Below are 19,919 nucleotides of genomic sequence, written 5' to 3'. Positions count from 1 at the left end.
GAAGGAACTGGAGCAAGAAGCTAGTTTACGGACATTTTATAATTAGATTACTGCTGAAGTACCAGGTGAGAAAAAGACACTTTTTTTTTCTCACCCACTTTTACTAATTAATCTTATCTTAAATACAACTTAGGCTGTTTAAAGCAGTTTTCCAACCCAGTCTTTTCAGTCTCAAACAAAAGTAATTTAACCAGTCACCAGTCACAAAGCCCTTTCATAGTCCTTTAGAACTTCTATTTTAAAGAATACATATTTTGCTGAAAATTACAGATGAGTCGTTAAACGCAGTTGAGAATGTGCAAGTTAATGTTTTTGTCTCCTTGTAAACTAAATATGGTTTATTTCATTTCAGCCACATTTTAATTAGACAGCACTACAGCACCCAGCAATAACATTTCCAGAAAAAAACATTGAGTTTAAAACATTCCTGTTATATACACTTTGTGGTTGTTGTGGGACATGGCCTGTCAAAGCTATGCAAATAAAATATAAATGTTGTTTATTGTGAAAACAATAAGGGGTTTAAGGGTGAAAAGTGCATTTTTATGGTGTTTTCAATGAATGAGGGCAAAGGATTTTTTGCTTGCAACAGTTAATTTAAAGGATTAGTTTAAGCTTCTAAAATCTGTCATCATTTACTCAACTTCATGCCGTTCCAAAAGTATCAAATTCCAAAAGACAAATACATAGAAATCATAGTACGTTTGCTGTGGAGATGCATTTGTGAATCATTCAGTTTAGGTTAAAAGAGAACAAAAATCTCTCTAAGTTGATTAAATAAATAAATAAATAAATAAATAAATGAATAAATAGGGTTGACTTCTGGTTAAGTAGTCTGAAAATTACATTAAGTCAACTAAAATGTTGGAAGTCTGTATATACTCACTGGACACTTTATTAGGTACACCTTACTAGTACCATGTTGAACCCCCTTTTGTCTTCATAACTGCTTTAATCTTTCTAGGCATATATTCTACAAGACACTGGAAATATTCCTTGTAGATTTTAGTCCACATTGACATGATAAACATCACGCAGTTGCTACAGATTTGTCAGCTGCACATCCATGATGCCAATCTCCTGTTCCACCACATCCCAAAGGTGCTCTAATGGATTGGGTTCTGGTGACTGTGGAGGCCATTTGAGTGCAGTGAACTCATTGTCATGTACAAGAAACCAATCTGAGATTATTTATTTTTGACATGGTGCTGGAAGTAGCCATCAGAAGAAGGGTACACTGTGGTCAGAAAGGGATAGACATGGTCAGCAACAATACTCAGGTAGGCTGTGGCATTGACACAATGCTCAATTGGTACTAATGGGAAAAAATTGTTCCAAGAAAATAGCCCCTACACCATTACACCAACACCACCAGCCTGAACCATTGACACAAGGCAGGATAAATCCAAATTCTGACCCTATCATCCGAATGTTGCAGCAGAAATCAAGACTCATCAAACCAGGCAACGTTTTTCGAATGTTCTACTGTGCAATTTTGGTGAGCCTGTGCGAATTGTCTCAGTTTCCTGTTCTTAGCTGACAGGAGTGGCACCCGGTGTGGTGTTCTGCTGCTGTAGCCCATCTGCCTCAAGGTTTGATGTGTTGTAAATTCAGAGATGCTCTTCTGTATACCGCAGTTGTAATGAGCGGTTATTTGAGTTACTGTAACCTTTCTATTAACTCAAACCAGTCTGACCATTATCATTTGGCTTCTGGCATAAACAAGGTATTTGTGCCCACAGAATTGCCCCTCACTGAATATTTTCTCTTCTTCAGACCATACTCTGTAAACCCTAGAGATGGTTGTTCGTGAAAATCCCATTAGATCAGTTTCTTAAATTCTCAGCCCGTCTAGCACCAACAATCATGCCACATTCAGAGTCACTTAAAACACCTTTCTTTCCCATTCTGATGCTAGGTTTGAACTGCAGCAGATTTTTTTGACCATGTCTACTTGCCTAAATGCATTGCGTTGCTGCCATGTGATTGAAATTAGAAACTTGCATAATTGAGCAGTTGAACAGGTGCCGATAGAAGTAGCTGATAAGAGTGTGTGTGTGTGTGTGTGTATTTGTAAATATTTTTTTAGCTGTAAAATAATATGTATTTAATACTATGTAAGCATATCAAAATGTACAGAAATGTATATTTTGTCATATAAATTAGTTACAAACTAATATGTACTTATAATATAAAGTGTGAGAGCATGCTGGTAATCCATCATTGTTGTTTTAGTTGTTAAATAGGCTACTCACTCACATTTCTTACACTATATTCTCAAAATTATGTTTTTCTTGCTTACAATAAGTACTATATAGTTTTCAAAAACTCCCACTCTGAAAAATTGTGCATTTTCAGGCCCATAAAACACAATTCGCCGAAAGTGACATGTGCACATTAACTTATTGGCCTAAATCCAAAGTTTCAAAGATGTTCAGATGATCGTTTCCAAGTAATTTATCACATGATATCAAGAGAAACCTATCACATTTAAAGTAAATCGAACCTTTAATTTTGGATTATGTAAAGCTGCTAATTACAGAGGGCGACTTCTCTCAGTAAGACTGCTGAGCCTGAGGGCCGTGTATTCTTTCGAGGCGTCTTTGAACTGTCACAATTGGGCTTGTGGTGCAAAAGATCATAAACGGAGACTTCAGAGCCCAGGATACGTCTGAGGGTGACTAAACATACACCCTGACTCCATCAGAGCTCATCATGCTCTTTCTATTTACATGAAAGGGCAAGTTCGTGCTTGTTGGACACGGCAGGCCATTTGACTAAACATGTGCTTTCACAACCAAGCGAGAAAAGCCTTGATTTATTGTGCTTTTTTTTTTTTCCTAGGCGAGATGGCTTTGGCAGCGCTGGCTATTTTCATTCCAGCCTTCCGTAGAATATATGTCTTACTTCAGAAATCATGAGAGCATCTTGGAACCTGATTTCCATCAATTTCCCAAGTAGCGTTTGAAAAAGTGAAAGTGTGCAGAACTCGCTCTCTCTGTGCTTTAGTGTGTATTAGAGGAGGTTAAGCCGTGGCCATGCAATCCATCAGAATTTGTCCCAGCTTCCCCAGACTAAACATACTCTCATTACCCGGCCTGGTCGCCCCCGAGGGCTCTCTCAGACCATGTTTATTAGCCCAAGACGAAGCGCACACAAACACTCGGGAGCTAGTTGTACAGTGAAAATGTTTCCCTGAATGCAGTGGCACATTCGGGCAGGCTGGGAGAGTGTGTGGACGTAGAAATGACAACAGGTGAAATGTTGCCATGTCAAGACGCCAGGGGCTTTTGAGAGCAAGGTGACGACATCATTACGGCGGAGCAAAGCATTCCCACGTTTCCACCGCCCAGCATGGTGAAAAGTAAGGTGGTGAGCTGAAATAGAAGCTTTGACGCTGATTTTGGGCTGCTACTGAAATTCACATGGCTATTGATGGTGGTTTTGTTTTATATGCTCTTATTTATTTTGTAAATTAAATCCAAAAGTGGTACTCAAAGCACATGAGCAGCTTTCATTTCCTTTTGCTACTGCTCTGGTAGCCACAATACTGTGACCAGTTTTCTTCACGGCTACCTTCATGGCTTGTGTGTCAAGTTTAAAAAGTTACACTCAGGTCCATAGAGGACAAAAATTGTATAAAAAGGAAAGAAAAAGTTAACTAAGCATTATTAATATTGTTTATGCTTTTACTAACATTTTGAGGATTCAACATGTTATCTTATTCATATAATGACAGTTGTGTGTTTTTAAAAATGTATTATTTTACCATTTACTAAATAAAATGTGGTTTGCTTGTTTGTTTGTTTATTTATTTAAAATACTGCATAAACCATTAATAATAAAACAAACTAATAAAATAATAGAATAATAAATAACAAATAATAACAAATTAATTTTATATCAATTAGGATAAATTTCTTTGTGCAGTGTCTACAAACAAACAAACTAGTCACATATTGTATAAATATATCAGTATAAGCATACAAATCTACACAAGCTCCTTGTGAAAATGTACACCCACATACATTTCTGGAGAGCGTGAATTACGTAGCCAGAGCTGCATTTTGTCCTTTAAACGAACACTACAGGGCAATATGGCGCCGCTGACGGCTTCTACTTCTTTTTGCACTACTAGCTGACCGCTTACCTCCATGTGGATAGCTTTTCTGCTATTACGCATGTACATCGACAGACTTAAGATGCACTGAGGAGTTGTTCGCGATGACAGGGTTTGAGTTTAGTGAAGAATAGTTCCAGAAAGCAGGTAAAACAACAAATAAAACAAACAATTATGTAACAGGGGTAGAATGTGGTAAAATCTGAAAATGTGGTAAACATCAGGCTTTTCTTTTTCTGGATTGCTTTTGAAAACACTATATCGGTTGGGTAGTGTGGTAAATCCACAGCAGCCTCTGGTGGATTTACACGAGAACAGCAGGCGCGGATGGCACTTGCAAAACAAATTTGAGATCTGAAAAAGTGTAGACAGCGGCCTCTGGTGGATTCATGAAAAGACAAAGGCAAAAAACATACCTGCTGGCACATATTTCGCGATCTCCAAAAATGTATATAGGGGTACGCATCAATAGTGAGCCTAGGTTGATAAAAAAAAAAATATATATATATATATATATATATATATATATATATATATATATATATATATATATATATATATATATATATATATATATATATATATAATTTGGCCATCTTGCTGCAACCTATAATAAAAAAGAGAGTATTTGCTTCATTGATCCAGCCTCAGAAAATGTTGATATGGTTTAAATTAAATTAATCGATCAATTTTTTTTTTTTTATGTAATATTTATTTATTATTCATCTCACTCCCTAATTTGGTAGTGGAATTGTAGTTCATGGGTATCAATGTGTCTTTTTTTCTCTTTTAGATGTAACTATTATTTATATGTAACCATTATTATTACCTTTCATACATATATTTATATATAGGAAGGAAAACTAACACAAGGGTGAAAATAAAAGTGATATATTTAAATCTTTATCAAATTGCACGTTTTTAGTGTAAGTGGTTATGTTTGTACGAACACATCCATAATAATCCAAAAATGGGTTACACCTTGTCTGATCAGTGCACTTCAACAACAAATCCTGTAATGTTTAAGAATTAGGTCAGTAGGTGTGGTGTAGTTGCTCTTTAGTGATTGTTCATACACATTGAAAATACATCATGAAAACTGGTAGATTCAGGCGTAAACCAGGTGTGAACAAGCCCAGCGGGTTGTGACTATCCTTTCTAAATGTTTTAAACTAAACAGTGGAGTGCATTAGTGGTATACATGGGATCTGTTAATTGTGTTAGTGTGTCATGTGATAGACATTCCAGAGAAGTGTCAGGCTTTGGCTGTTTACATTAATGACGGCCACTCTGTGTTGAATGTCTGCTGAACATCAGAGACTTGTGGAAGGACATTTGACATCTTACAGTGACATTGGCACTGGTTTAAGAGTGTAAAATGATAATGTTGTAGATGTCACTGGTTTGAGCCTTGGCTGGGTCAGTTGGTGTTTCTGTGTGGAGTTTGCATGTTCTTCCCATGTTCGCGTGGGTTTCCTCCGGGTGCTCCGGTTTCCCCTACAAGTCCAAAGATGTGGTATAGGTGAATTGGGTAAGCTTAAATTGTTTGTAGCGTATGAGTGTGAATGGATGTTTCCCAGTGATTAGTTGCAGCTGGAAAAGCATCTGCTGTGTAAATACATATGCTGCATAAGTTGGCGCTTCATTCCGTTGTGGCAACCCCAGAATAGTAAAAGGACTAAGCCGAAAAGAAAATGAATGAATGAAATACACATTACATTACATTATATACATAATTATATAACATATATACAGACACATACAGTATATACACTGCAAAACACAACAGTCAACTTTATCAAATGAAATGAGGGTAGTTGACTCAAAATTTACTGCAAGCTAACTCTACTCATTTAAAAATAGTTTTGAACTCAGTGTTGAAGGTAATTAGGAAGGTAATTAGTTCATTAAAAATCTCATTACTTCAACTTAAATGGAGTAAGTTCACAGTACTCACATAGATAGTTTTTTTTTTTTAACTCAAATGGTTTGTGGCAATCTGTTTCCTCAAATGATTTAAGTTACCAGTTGCCTTAATCTATTAGGTTTTACAGTACTCAGTTGATTTAAGTATATATATATATATATATATATATATATATATATATATATATATATATATATATATATATATATATATATATATATATATATATATATATATATATAAACATTACTATTTAACCCAACATCTAGTTAATATTGGACTTTTACAGCTATTTACAGTATAGGCCATTTCTTTAAAAACACACACACACACACACACACACACACACACACACACACACACACACACACACACACACACACAGGATATGGTGTAGCTTAAAAAAATGGTAAAATCTTAGAACATTTTGTTACAAATACACAGCATGTATAATAGCTGTCTCAGCTGAGATGTCTTCATTAAAATATTCTTCTTTAATATCTTGTTCTTATTATGCTTAAGAAACTTTTTTTTGCATAATTTAAGTCAGATTTCGGTCTATGATCCCACTGATTCTCAAACTAAATTGCATCCCCTGTGAAACTCATTACTGGCCTGTTAGTTTCTTGTCTCGCATGAATGCGTCGCCACATTAAAAGTGTATTTTCATCTGGCAGATGGTGACTGTTAGAACGATTATATGTTTTGTATACAATTTGCCTGTATTTAAATCAACGATTGTTTATTCCTCGCAGGTCCAGCTTATCAAAGTACAGAGCGTCCATAAATCTAAAAACTCCAAAGATAACGCTAAGCAACACTGTTCAGATCCACTCCCTTTGTCGTATTGAGGATGCAAATAGCCGTACCATCCACAAACACACACTCTTCATGATAACTATCACGTATATTTGCATAAAAATACCCTTTCAAGGCAACAACCTCTCCATGAAAGCAAAAGGAATATTCAGGAATGTGTTATGCAAGTGAGAAGTTTATTTGCGTCTCTATAGGCCCCCATAACAGCCTCTTTCCCTAGCCATTGTTAAGTGATCAGATAGCAGTGAATGGAGGCCCACCTGTCTGGAGGCTATGCAGAAGAGATGGATCCATGAATCTGCAGCATCTGATAACCCTTAGCCTGACTCGCTATTGATCTATGCCTCAGTGCTCGCGCATAGAAACAGCTGTTTCAGAGACTTTAGATAACTGAGGGAATATTTTATGAGGTGTAGCCTATTATATATGTGTGTGTATTGTATATTGTATTATATATGAGGTTATGCAATGTAGAATACTATGCATTCAGTTTATTTATCGTATTGTGCATAGGAGAGTAGTAGAGTTTTACTTTTTCAAAGTGTTTAGATCAGTGAGGGAATTCTTTTGCATTTATATATAGACCCCGCAGCTACACAATGTCATAAGATGTGGATATTAGGTTAGATTTAGGTTGTGACATCAGATGACATTCAATATCTAGCCAGCCTCTAGGGATAAAGTTATTTTGACGTTAATATTTGGTTGATTAAAGATTGTGTTGGAAGATAACCAAAATCCAACGTCGAGAAAACATCTTAAACCAACATCATATTGATGTCAAATACTGACATTTATTTATCAGGTATGGCAATCAAAATCATAGGTCTGAAAGAAGTCATAGTGGTAACATCCACACAACGTCAAGCTGTAACATCATTAGACATTGATATTTGGTTGAATTTAGGTTGGACGTTGAACATTGACGATGGTCTGATGTTGGTTCTGATGTCCACCTGATTTTTATTTCCAAACAAAATGTAACATCCCCATGACATTGGGGTACAAAGTCAATGTGACCTCATGTAGACTTCCTGTGCCTGCTGTGAAACTAATTCTGTATATTAAGATTGGTTTAAATGTTTGATATGACTTATTTACGTTACTACGATTAATTAATTGTTCATTAATTGTATTAATTATTAATTAATATTTTTTTCTACTGTATATATATGTAGATTTTGTTCATTCTTGGATGAGTAAATAAACAACATTAATAATATGTAGACAAAAACATAGATGAATAAAACAAACTGATGTATTCAATATATTTAATGTTAGTTTTAACAAATTATGTTAAATATAACACACACACACTGACACTTTTGCATTATATAAATAAGATAGTAAAAAAGTAGCAAAATATTTATGTCTATATCTAGAAATATAAGCAAATATTTGATTTTCAGTATAATATTCCCTATTTTCGTGCTTTCTTATGCACACAAATACATAAGTACATAGCTGATGGATTATTTATTAACCAAACAAACAAACATTATTGCACAGACAAAGCACATTTTCTTGTACTAAATCAAAGTAGGCTGTCATACAGCCAGTCATAATATTAATGCTTCTAGTCAACAAAATAGTTCAACTCCAGATATATTTCTTTTGGAAGAACAGTGTGAGTTGCAAAATGGATAATAGGATGCACATGTGGACAGCAACACCGCAGACCACCAATGCTTATCTTTACTTACCTATTTCTTCCAGTACTTGCAACTGTGTGTGTGTGTGTGTGCGTGTGCGTGTCAGTTTTAATCTGCTTGTGTGAACCAAAATCCCTACAAGAATAGTAAACCCAGAAATCGCCATCAGACAATGGTTACCACATAAATATGTACCAATAAATATGGTAAACAGTCTCTTTAATGTATTCACAAAAAATGAAAAATCGGTCATCGTTTACTAACCCTCAACTTGATCTAATCGTCTTTGAGTTTATTTTGTCATTTAAACACAAAAGAAGATACTTTGAAGAATGTTGGAAATTAGTAGCCATTGACGTCTATATGTATTCATTCAATGATTTCAATAATGTTATTAATTATTTTATTTATTTTTGTTCATTCATTCCAATGGTTACCAGTTTTCAAAATTCCACAACTATATATTATTTTGTGTTTAACAGAATAGAAGGGCACATGAAGATCTGGAGCCACCCAGAGCAGGACTGTGGCAAAAAATCGGCTCTGGCATTTTGGGCCAGAGCTGCCCACTACATTCAATCAAATTGCTATCTATATGTGCATGTTGTCAACTCCTATTTTATGAAAGCCATATACACACACACACACACACACACACATATAAATATATCTATCTATATATATATATATATATATATATATATATCTATATATATATATATATATATATATATATATATATATATATATATATATATATATATATATGTATATATGTATAGGATAAAATAACATATCCTAAAATAGGATAATTTTTTTCTGATATATATCTATACGATATATATATATATATATATATATATATATATATATATATATATATATATATATATATATATATATATATATATATATATATATATATATATGAAAAAAAGAGCATCTTACTTTCAGAGTCACAGCATCACAGCATCGTCAATTAATTAGGCAGAAAAAAACTATAGGCTGCTAAGCCTTTTATGGGCCGATCAGATATTAGACTATGATCAGCCTGGCCCAAAAAGTATATCGGCCCAGTGGGAAACTGCCCTGTTTGCCAGATGGCCAGTCCACCGCTGAAGCCAGCTAAGCACAAGTGCTGAGTCAATGCTTTTAGCTTGAACTATCGATTTAATGAAAATGTAAACATGTCAAAACATCGGTTCATTCTGCTGTGGCAACCCCTGATTAATAAAGGGACTAAGCCGAAAAGAAAATGAACGAATAAATATGTAAAAACAAAGTGTTTGTGATGATTAAAGGGATTGTGCACACACAAATGCACGAAAAAAATTAAATAAAATGTGACGTTTATTCACTCTTTACTTGTTCCAAACCCATTTGAGCATCTTTCTTCTATTAAAAAAGAAATAAGATATATTGAAGAATGTTAGTAACTATAATCATTGATTTCCATTCGACTTTATCTGACATGTTCTACTGTAAACGTCAGTCAGAACCACTGTAGATGTTTGAATAATGTTTCCAGTATTCAAAATATCTTCTTTTACGTTCAACAGAAGAAAGAATCTCAGAAAGGTTTGGCACCACTTGAGTGTAAGTAAATGCTAAGTAAATGTTCATGTTTGGGTGAACAATCTGACTGACAATCCAAATTGGTCATCATTAAAAAAGCAGAAGTCATTGGCATGATTTATTTATTTATTAATTTTTTAAAGTATGCGTTTGTTTGTCTGCATGTGTTCGAGAGTGTACATAATCTGTGTGTGTGTGTGTGTGTGTGTGTGTGTGTGTGTGTGTGTGTGTGAGTGTGTGTGTGTGTATACGCAGTCATGGGGGGAGAGAGGATATCTCACATTTCCCCGCACGGAGACCCTCCCTGTTTCAGGATGACTCACACCTCTGCAGTGGCTGACACTCTCACCTCATTCACAGCCCTTAACGAGCCATGCTAATGAGCACCACATCATTAGGCAGCTCCGCTCACCTCTGTTTGCGAGCCAATCACAGGAACGATGATGTAACGCAGACCGAACCACAGCAAGAGAGCAGATACACTTGTTCATTCAACATTTCTGTTTCGTCCAATAGCAGAGGAGCATGTCGTATGTTTTGCTTACAAATGGACGACCTTGGGATTTTGAGGAGAGTTTGGAGACGTAAGGGTGGACGGGGCAGATTTGTGGTCACTAAGAGAGGAGATTGCTTTTGTAAGCTTGTCATATATGTGCTCGTCTTACCTTCTAAGGGGAAACTATAGTGAGATGTCCAGCGCTCAGGGCAGTTTCTTCCATCATCAGGGGTGAGGGTGATGTAAGGTCTCTGAAGGGCTAGTGATTGCCCTCTAGGGGACAGAGAAAACAGGAAGCCTTGGCAGATGCAGAGTTTCAAGTAACACCGCTGACTGCTAACCACAGTGGACAGGGAAAGGGAGCTGCTGGCTTTGAATTAAGCACACTGTGAACTGCTGTTTACTTTAGAGAAAACTGGATTTTTTTTCTTGGAAGAATTTGTTTGTTAAATGGATAGCTGTTATTTATTATATATTATTCAAAACAATAATACAATATTTACAAATTTAACATAACACAGTTGTTGTTACCTATTTACTGTTAATTGCACAACCTATGCAAATTTTTAATGCATATTATTGTCATTTGACACAATTTGATGAGTTGTAATTATCTTAGTTTGGAATTTAATACATTTCAAATAATGACCATGTATAATTGAAGAGCCCATGTATTTCTATAATATAAGGTTGTTTTGATAGTTTTTGATCTATGTTATATTTATTTTTATATTCAATTTATAATTTTTATAAATATTAAACATATTTATTTCACCTCACAGCAAGAAGGTCACTAGTTCGAGCCAGCCAGTTGGCATTTCTGAGTGGAGTTTGCATGTTCTCCCTGCGTTCGCGTGGGTTTCCTCCGGGTGCTCCGGTTTCCCCCACAAGTCCAAAGACATGTGGTATAGGTGAACTGGGTAAGCTAAAATTGTCCATGGTGTATGTTTGTAAATGAGTGTATGAGTGTTCCCGGTGATGGGTTGCAGCTGGAAGGGTATCCGCTGCATAAAATATATGCTGAATAAGTTAGCAGTTCATTCCGCTGTGGAGTCCCCAGATTAATAAAGGGACTAAGCCGGAAAGAAATTGAATGAATCAATGAAATTTAATAAATTTCAAATAAGTGACATGAGTCCATGTATAATTATATATATTTTTAAGGGTGTTTTGACTATGTTTTATTTTGGAAAAATACATAATTGAAACAATATTTCACCCGACTTAAAAAAAAGTCCATATAATGTGAGATTACATATATTAATCTAATCTATTTGTGGCCTTGATAAACTTTCTTGTTTGATGAGTAATAGTATATATTGGATTATTTATTAACAGGTGTTGATTTAATTAATTATTTATTTTTTTTACAGTCCATCACACATCCAAACACAGGATAACATAAAGTTGTGCTTTTGCGATGATAATGGCAACAGTATACCAAAATAGTTAAGTAAACACCATACACCATATAAATATTGTGAGACACTACAATAAAACTATAATAACAAGCCCTTGTAATTTACATTAACATTCTTAATTTTGTTCAGCTAAATAAAGAGACGAAATGCTACTTCTAATCTAGAATGATTGTATTTTTTTATTAAAAAGCTTTTCTTCCTATAAACCATCCCAGAAGACAGAATATTTCCCCTAATTGAAGAATCACCCATATCTGAACACAGGAACAGTGTCCAAGCGCCACCTTCAGTTTTTTTTCCTTTATGAGAGAGAAAGAGAGAGAGAGTCGGGGTGGTGAGAGAGACAGTTTCAACGCACAAATGTTTTCATAACATACGACTCTCTCCTTTAGTCTAACGGATCCTGCAACATTCATAGCGCGCGGTTTGTTTGTTTAGTTTGTCTTGTTTATCTGTTGACTCTCGCACTGGCGTTCAGTTTGTCTGGCGGCGCGCGTGGCTCCAGACGGGAGCGCGTAAAGGGTTAAAGCGCGCTGCTTGGAGTCTATAGGGCGGAGTGGAGTGGATGTGATTGGAGCGCTACACATGATGTCATGTACATGAAAAAGCCAAGAAGTAGTTAAGAAGGCGGCTTGTAACTCTGGAAAGAGTGGGTGAACCTCTGAGTCGCAGAGAGCAGACGTACACACGGGTTGATATTTTGGACTGACAACGCACGGCAACGGCACCATGGTGCAGCAAACGGACAACAGCGAAACGGACAGCATGTCTAGAGAAGCCACTGACTCTGATGAAAGCGAATTCATGGTCTCGATAAACCCAGACTGGTGCAAGACAGCCACCGGACACATAAAGCGACCGATGAACGCGTTCATGGTGTGGTCTAAAATCGAGCGGAGAAAGATCATGGAACAGTCTCCAGACATGCACAACGCCGAGATCTCCAAACGCTTGGGGAAGCGCTGGAAAATGCTGAAAGACAGCGAAAAGATACCTTTCATCAGGGAAGCCGAGAGACTCCGGTTGAAACACATGGCTGACTACCCCGACTACAAATACAGACCGAAGAAGAAACCAAAGCTGGACAGTTCATCCAAACCTTCAGCCCCGTCTCCGGAAAAGTGCAGCAAGACTTCCAAGAGCTCCAAGAAATGTCCCAAACTGAAAGCGAACAAGACGGGGAGCAAGTCGTCGTCTCACGGCTACGGAGACGAGTACGCGTTCAAGAGCACGAAAGTTTCAAAGACTGTTCACATTAAAAGTGAATTCACGGACGAAGACGACGATGACGACTCCGAGGAGGACTCTCGGGTCAGGGTGAAAGAGGAGGAAGAGGATCCGATACGAGCCTACAATGTAGCAAAAGTTCCCGCCAGCCCAACTTTGAGCTCGTCCACCGAGTCTGAAGGCGCCAGCATGTACGAGGAGGTCCGGAACAACAGACTCTATTACAACTTCAAAAACATCACCAAGCAGAGCACAATGTATCCCGCATCCGTCTCACCAGCATCCTCTAGGTCCGTTTCCACGTCTTCCAGCTCGAGCGAAGACGCGGACGACTTGCTTTTTGACTTCAGTTTGAACTTCGCCTCCTCCGCGCAAAGCTCGGAGCTGGGCAGTCAAAATCCAGGGAATCTCTCCCTCTCTCTGGTGGATAAGGAGTTGGAGTCTTTTAGCGAGGGCAGCCTGGGCTCCCACTTTGAATTTCCAGACTATTGCACGCCTGAGCTCAGCGAAATGATAGCTGGGGACTGGCTCGAAGCGAACTTTTCGGACTTGGTTTTTACATACTAAATAAGACTATTCCCAAGTAATAACACACACGGGAGAGAGGTATAATGCTCTGTTCTGTACGTATTTCTTTCCCCTGCCTTCCACTGCTGGTCCACCTATAGGGGTTTTGGGACGAAGGCGCGTATGGCAAGCTGTTTAAACCTTTATTTCTAGAAACTAATTTGTGTCTAACAGTACATTTTTTTTAACTGCAAGTAATTCAGATGTAAATAGTATGCTTTTTGCTTTTTAAAGGAAAAAAAATGTGATTACCAAAAAAATGTGACTGTGTTATTACAATGGACAGTTAACCAGGAATAATAACTAATTAAAAAAGTACTGGTTGCTCAGTAAACACAGCAGCATTTGGAGACACGTCAAAAGATATAGCAAAGGTATATGAAATAAATAAACTATTTAAAGAACAATCGGTAGTGAAAATAATAAGATAACATGTATAGTTTGTATTGGATTGCTTTCATGTAATTAAGTAATAATAACGAAACAGATACTTTTTAGTTTGAAGGTATAAATGTTAAAATGGCTTGCCATAAGGCAGGGAGAGGTTTGAGGATTTAGATGCTCATGAAGCTGGTACTGTAGCAAAAAAAAAAAAGAAAAAAAGAAAAAAGTCTGCAGACATTTTTCCCCCTTTTTTTTTTTCTGGCAGCATGACAGGGTTTTATGGATTTTTCTGTAGGTCTACAATTACTGTTCAACTAAAGCGGACCACAAAGGGAAAATCTGAGAACTTCTATGCATCTTATACCCTCTTTCTAACTGCAGGGAGCTGAAAATGTAAAGACTGTGGACTGACTCAAAGCAAATCTGTGAACTATTACTGTTCAGGACATTTCTTTTAAAATGTTGTTCAGTCATTTCTAAAAACCGGATTTTTTTTTTCTTTACTTTTATTTTATTTTTTTAATGAGTCTGATTCTGTTTACCTACTGGTTTGAAACTTAAGCAGCCTAAACCTCCTTAGAGTTGCAGGTGTTCGAGGAAGCATTTTGATACATAACAGACCTCATCTTTTTAAAAGAAAGCAAACTATTTTCAGGCATATTTTTGTACAGTTACAAAGGGAATGTTCTTACTGGGCACTCAGTGAGTTTCAGGCACTTCTTCCCTTTATCATTTGTTTTAAAGCATGCAAGGGAGTCCTGGTTTAAGGATTAAGTTTAAATTAAAACTTGCATCAAAAATGCCTTGTGATTTTAAGCTAGGTTTTGTACAGCTGTAGATCAAATTTGTTGAGTATTTGTAGGACATATGGCATTGGGGAGGGAGGAGATGTATACCTCAGTGCTGGTATTAGTTTCAAGATTGTATATGTACTGTAAAATAGTAAAGTTAGGAGTTTATGTATATCATACTCGTGATATGTGGATGGGTCCCAAATCGCAGGTGTGAGACTGGATTTGTTATCTTTTTTTTATTTTTTTATTTTTTATGGCACATACTGTTTCCCCTTCATTTTTTGTGCAATATATTTACTTGTAAATGCAGACCATCTACATTTTTTTTTTTTGCATTTTTGTAGCAAAATGATGGACAGGCAGCGTTCTGCTGTGTTAACATCATTATTTGTCATAATGCTGAAGTCATTGATGAATAAAGAAATCAGCTGGAACTGATCGTAACTGAATATGGTCACACAGTGTGCTTTTCTGTGGAGGAAAAACCCCACCATTTCTCTTCAAACTGACCCACAAATTTGGACAATCTACGTCCTGCAGCCAATTTGAAAATGACTCGTTATTTTATTTTATATTTTTAAATATGTGCCATAATGGGCAAATAATGAATGTCGGTGGTCTGGCTGAAGAAAAAAAAAAAAACAAGAAAGCAAAAAAGGTACATTCCATATCCTTGTTTCATATGATGAAACTTTTATTTTCAACGCAAGACTGCCGTCTTTTCTATTAAAAACAACAACTACAACAACCATAAACCTGTATTTTTGTTTCTTGCACTTAAACATATTTTGTTTATTTTTATGTGGGTCTGACATGAAGTCTGTTTTTGATACAAGGTTTGGAATATGATGGACTCTTTGCCAGGGAACATGGTGAAGCAAGGCAGCCTATAGCCTCACATTCCAAATGTGAACCTCTCTTTGACTCATCTTTTAATAAACAAATACTTACCACCATAACATCTCCTCTCCATTTGTCAAATGAAATGATGACATCATCATTTATTTAAAACGGGCGAGCTCTGCATGAAAAAAAACGAGGTCAAAATGTTTCACATAACCTAATTTCGCTCTGAAAATGCATCTTTCCTGCCAGCAGCCAGTAAAACCCAAACATTTAAATCAAAACAATCCTTCCGCTTCTCCCGGTCAAAGCAACGGCCCCTTTAAGAAATCAAATTTAGCGCTGTTTGAAAGTGGTGTACTGTGATTGGTGGGATTATGTGGCCTGTTGGAGAAAAGAGAAAGCCCACCTCCTCCCTCAAACCCCCGACTCACACTGCCCTCTTTTTTTTTTCACTAGTGACCGGTCATGCAGCTCACAAAAATAGGTTAAAGCAAGAATACACAAACAGTCTTAAATATAATCTGTCATTAGTCATTTTAAATCAATATGCGTTTAAAAAGACGATTACTGGAGCATTACCGTGGTCACAATTGCTTTCAGCCCCTGTTTCTGAAGCATGTTTTGAAATGCCTGAATGCATCTCTTAACCCTCATGCTATTATTTATTTATTCATTTATTTATTCAAATCTGGGTAAGATTTCTATGTTGTGGACCAAACAGACCTTAAATGGATTTAAATCATTTTATGTTAGACTAAAAACAAACAAATAGTAATGAGATCAAATAATAAAAGCAAAACTGTTATCTATCTATCTATCTATCTATCTATCTATCTATCTATCTATCTATCTATCTATCTATCTATCTGTCTGTCTGTCTGTCTGTCTGTCTGTCTGTCTGTCTGTCTGTCTGTCTGTCTGTCTGTCTGTCTGTCTGTCTGTCTGTCTGTCTGTCTGTCTGTCTGTCTGTCTGTCTGTCTGTCTGTCTGTCTATCTATCTATTTACAGTGTTCGGCATAATTGAATACACCCTGTTTTGAAAATGATTAATTTTATCCATTTCTCAGGTAATAGGCAATGTATTTTGGTGTATTTAAACAAAACAGATTTTCTTAAACATATATTATTAAAATAAAATATTTTAGTTAATAAAAAAAAACATTTTTTTGCTTCTTTTGATTTTTCCTGCTTTTTAAATTTGTATTTAATATTTTTCTATAACATATATTTGGTTGTGCTAGTATTTGGACTGTTATTGTAAGTTAATTTGTTAGATAAGCTTCAGATTTTGACTTCAGTTCTACTATTCTAATGTATATGCACAAATACAATAGTGTATACCTTCCTGTTAAAAATAGGAATTTAAAATATGATTAAAAGATACAAATATATGTATATAAAATATGAATTGCACCATTTATCTATCTATCTATCTATCTATCTATCTATCTATCTATCTATCTATCTATCTATCTATCTATCTATCTATCTATCTATCTATCTATCTATCTATCTATCTATCTATCTGTCTGTCTGTCTGTCTGTCTGTCTGTCTGTCTGTCTGTCTGTCTGTCTGTCTGTCTGTCTGTCTGTCTCTGTCTGTCTGTCTGCTTATTTATTATGTGCCTTTGAACACCTCATGTTTCATTCCCAACAAAATGACCATGCTTGCTCCAGTGTTATTTTATTTTTTAAATGTAATTTAATTGAAAATAAATATATTTACAAATTTAAATGTTAGTAACTTATATTGTGCCTTTGCATTATATTACAATTTTTCTTAGTCACTTTGGTCTATTTCTTAAATCCGCATTGAAATTCTCAAAATACCTGTTCAATCTTGCAGTTTTTCTCAGTGCCTTTTTTTTTTCATTTCTCACAACACTACTTACATTTGCACAACGATTAATGCATTTCTCAAAACAATTAGTAATTTGTGCACATCATAGTAGCAGTTTCTCATTCCTTTCAGCAAATTGCAAATGCTTTTCTACATGCATCAATTGCTTTCACACAACTCTCTGCTGTTTTATAACATTAACATTTGCTTACGTCATGTCAGTCAAAGTGAACTAAACTTGAGAATGCTGAATAGTCATTTCATATAAAACTAATAGTCCTCATTTAATTACTTGAGTCATTACATACACAAATGTTGAACTAGTTGTCAAAATCTGTCAAACAAATTTTATAAAAAAATTAATAAATAACATTTTTCCTGAATGTCTTCTAAATTGAACAATTGCATGAATGATTTACAGACCCATGAATGTTGTAGGTTCAGTTCCAATATGTACTGCAATATTGTTTACAGTTGTGCACAGCTCTACTCAAAGGAAGTTTATGTTTGTTGTAAATAAGGGTGTATTTATTCTTTTGCACAAGGTCTTGTACTCAGATACCTCACTAAATGCAGTGATGTCTATCTTTACTGTAGTTTTCAAATGGCTGTGCAAATAGTATCTGGTGCTGTCTTGAGCATTTTCAGGAAGTGTCACCAAAATCTGAAGTTTTTTGCATTGGAAATACGTACAGAGTAAACTGTCATAATGAAAACATGACAAAGCCATTTGACTATCTTGTTCATAAACAATGGTGTCAGGATTTTTCTTGTTGACACTGACACTTTCATTGACATGAATACTTGCTTTTGAGGAATGAACTATCCTTTTTGAGCAAGTGACACGCTTTTGAGGTTATCAGCTAGGTTTTGCAGTTTGTACTGATTGTTTTGAGAAATGCACTAACTGTTGTGCAAATGTAAATAGTGTTGTGAGAAATCCACCAAAGCCACTGAGAAAAACTGTAACATCATGGTATCACTTCAAAAAGCAGTTTCTCATTCCGTTGAACAAGTTACAAATGTTTTTGTACCTCCTTGCATACGATTATGTGGAATTCTCTGCTATTTCCTTTATTATCAATTGCCTATCATGTTGATCAGCATATATTATTTTGTTCTCTGTTAAATAGTCTCACCTCCACATAATTTAATATCTTGTTCATGGCATGAGTCTTTAGATGAAAAATGGCTTTCTATATGGTTTTCTATAAATTTCTTTTAGACTTTTTTTTTTCTAAATCTGTCGACAGCTGGTACCTTTCTCTCAGGTAAAAAAAAAAGGTCTAAAAGGAGCTTGTCCTATGTTCACATTTTTACTTTAGTTTTTTCTTTGTTTTTTACTGTGCTGTCTATTTCTTTATGTATCACAATTAAATAATCTGTCAACAAATTACAGTACAAACAGCAAAATAAATAAATAAATAAATAAAAAATCATTATTTAAAACAACACCTCTCCAGAGTACACTGTAGTATTGACAACATGACTAAGTAATTTGACTGTCTTATCCATACACTGACACAAGGACTTATAATTCTGACGGCACTGGCTTGTTCATTGATACAGAAATTTAGTTTTGAGAGATGAACTAAGGATTTTGAGCAAGAGACTGGGTTTTGCAGCTAATCCATGGTGTTTTGCTATTTGTACATGCTGTTTTGAGAAATGCATTTACTGTTTTACACATTTCAGTTCTGGTCTGAGAAATGTACCAAAGCTACTGAGAAAAACTGTAAGTTAATATCAGCGTTTACCAATACACTGCACAAAGTTGTGTTTGTTAGCATTGGTTAATGCACTTTATAATGCAATTTAATTCAATTTCTATCAGCTTGCATTAGTTAAATATTAAATTAAAACATGTTACTGTTAAGGCGACACAGTGGTGCAGTAGGTAGTGCTGTCACCTCACAGCAAGGAGGTCGCTGGGTCGCTGGTTCGAGCCTCGGCTGGGTCAGTTGGCGTTTCTGTGTGGATTTTGCATGTTCTCCCTGCATTCGCGTGGGTTTCCTCCGGGTGCTCCGGTTTCCCCCACAGTCCAAAGACATGCGGTACAGGTGAATTGGGTGAGTTGGTCCATAGTGTGTGTGTGTGTGGATGTTTCACAGAGATGGGTTGCGGCTGGAAGGGTATCCGCTATGTAAAAAGGTGCTGGATAAGTTGGCGGTTCATTCTGCTGTGGTGACCCTGGATTAATAAAGGGATTAACCCGAAAAGAAAATAAATAAATGAATGAATGAATGTTACA

General features: G+C 35.9%; 1 protein-coding gene and 1 long non-coding RNA gene across 2 annotated transcripts; both read left to right on the top strand.

Moving 5' to 3' along the window:
• Window positions 1-12,673: 12,673 nt before the first annotated feature.
• sox11a (SRY-box transcription factor 11a) lies at window positions 12,674-15,938 on the top strand. The gene is given in 1 exon segment (NM_131336.1): window positions 12,674-15,938. A coding segment is annotated over 1 exon segment (1,065 nt). The 5' UTR covers window positions 12,674-12,739; the 3' UTR covers window positions 13,805-15,938.
• A 2,239-nt stretch (window positions 15,939-18,177) lies between these two features.
• Window positions 18,178-19,120, top strand: LOC147840023 (uncharacterized). Its single transcript, XR_015513653.1, has 2 exons — window positions 18,178-18,633; window positions 18,685-19,120. It is a non-coding gene; the product is annotated as an uncharacterized LOC147840023 (long non-coding RNA).
• The last annotated feature ends 799 nt before the right edge of the window (window positions 19,121-19,919 follow it).

The sequence above is a fragment of the Danio rerio genome, chromosome 17 (assembly GCF_052040795.2).
Source record: "Danio rerio strain M-AB ecotype USA chromosome 17, GRCz13ab, whole genome shotgun sequence".
Taxonomy (NCBI): domain Eukaryota; kingdom Metazoa; phylum Chordata; class Actinopteri; order Cypriniformes; family Danionidae; genus Danio; species Danio rerio.
The sequence above is the reverse complement of the archived record's forward strand: the minus strand, read 5'-3'. Positions and strand labels throughout refer to the sequence as shown.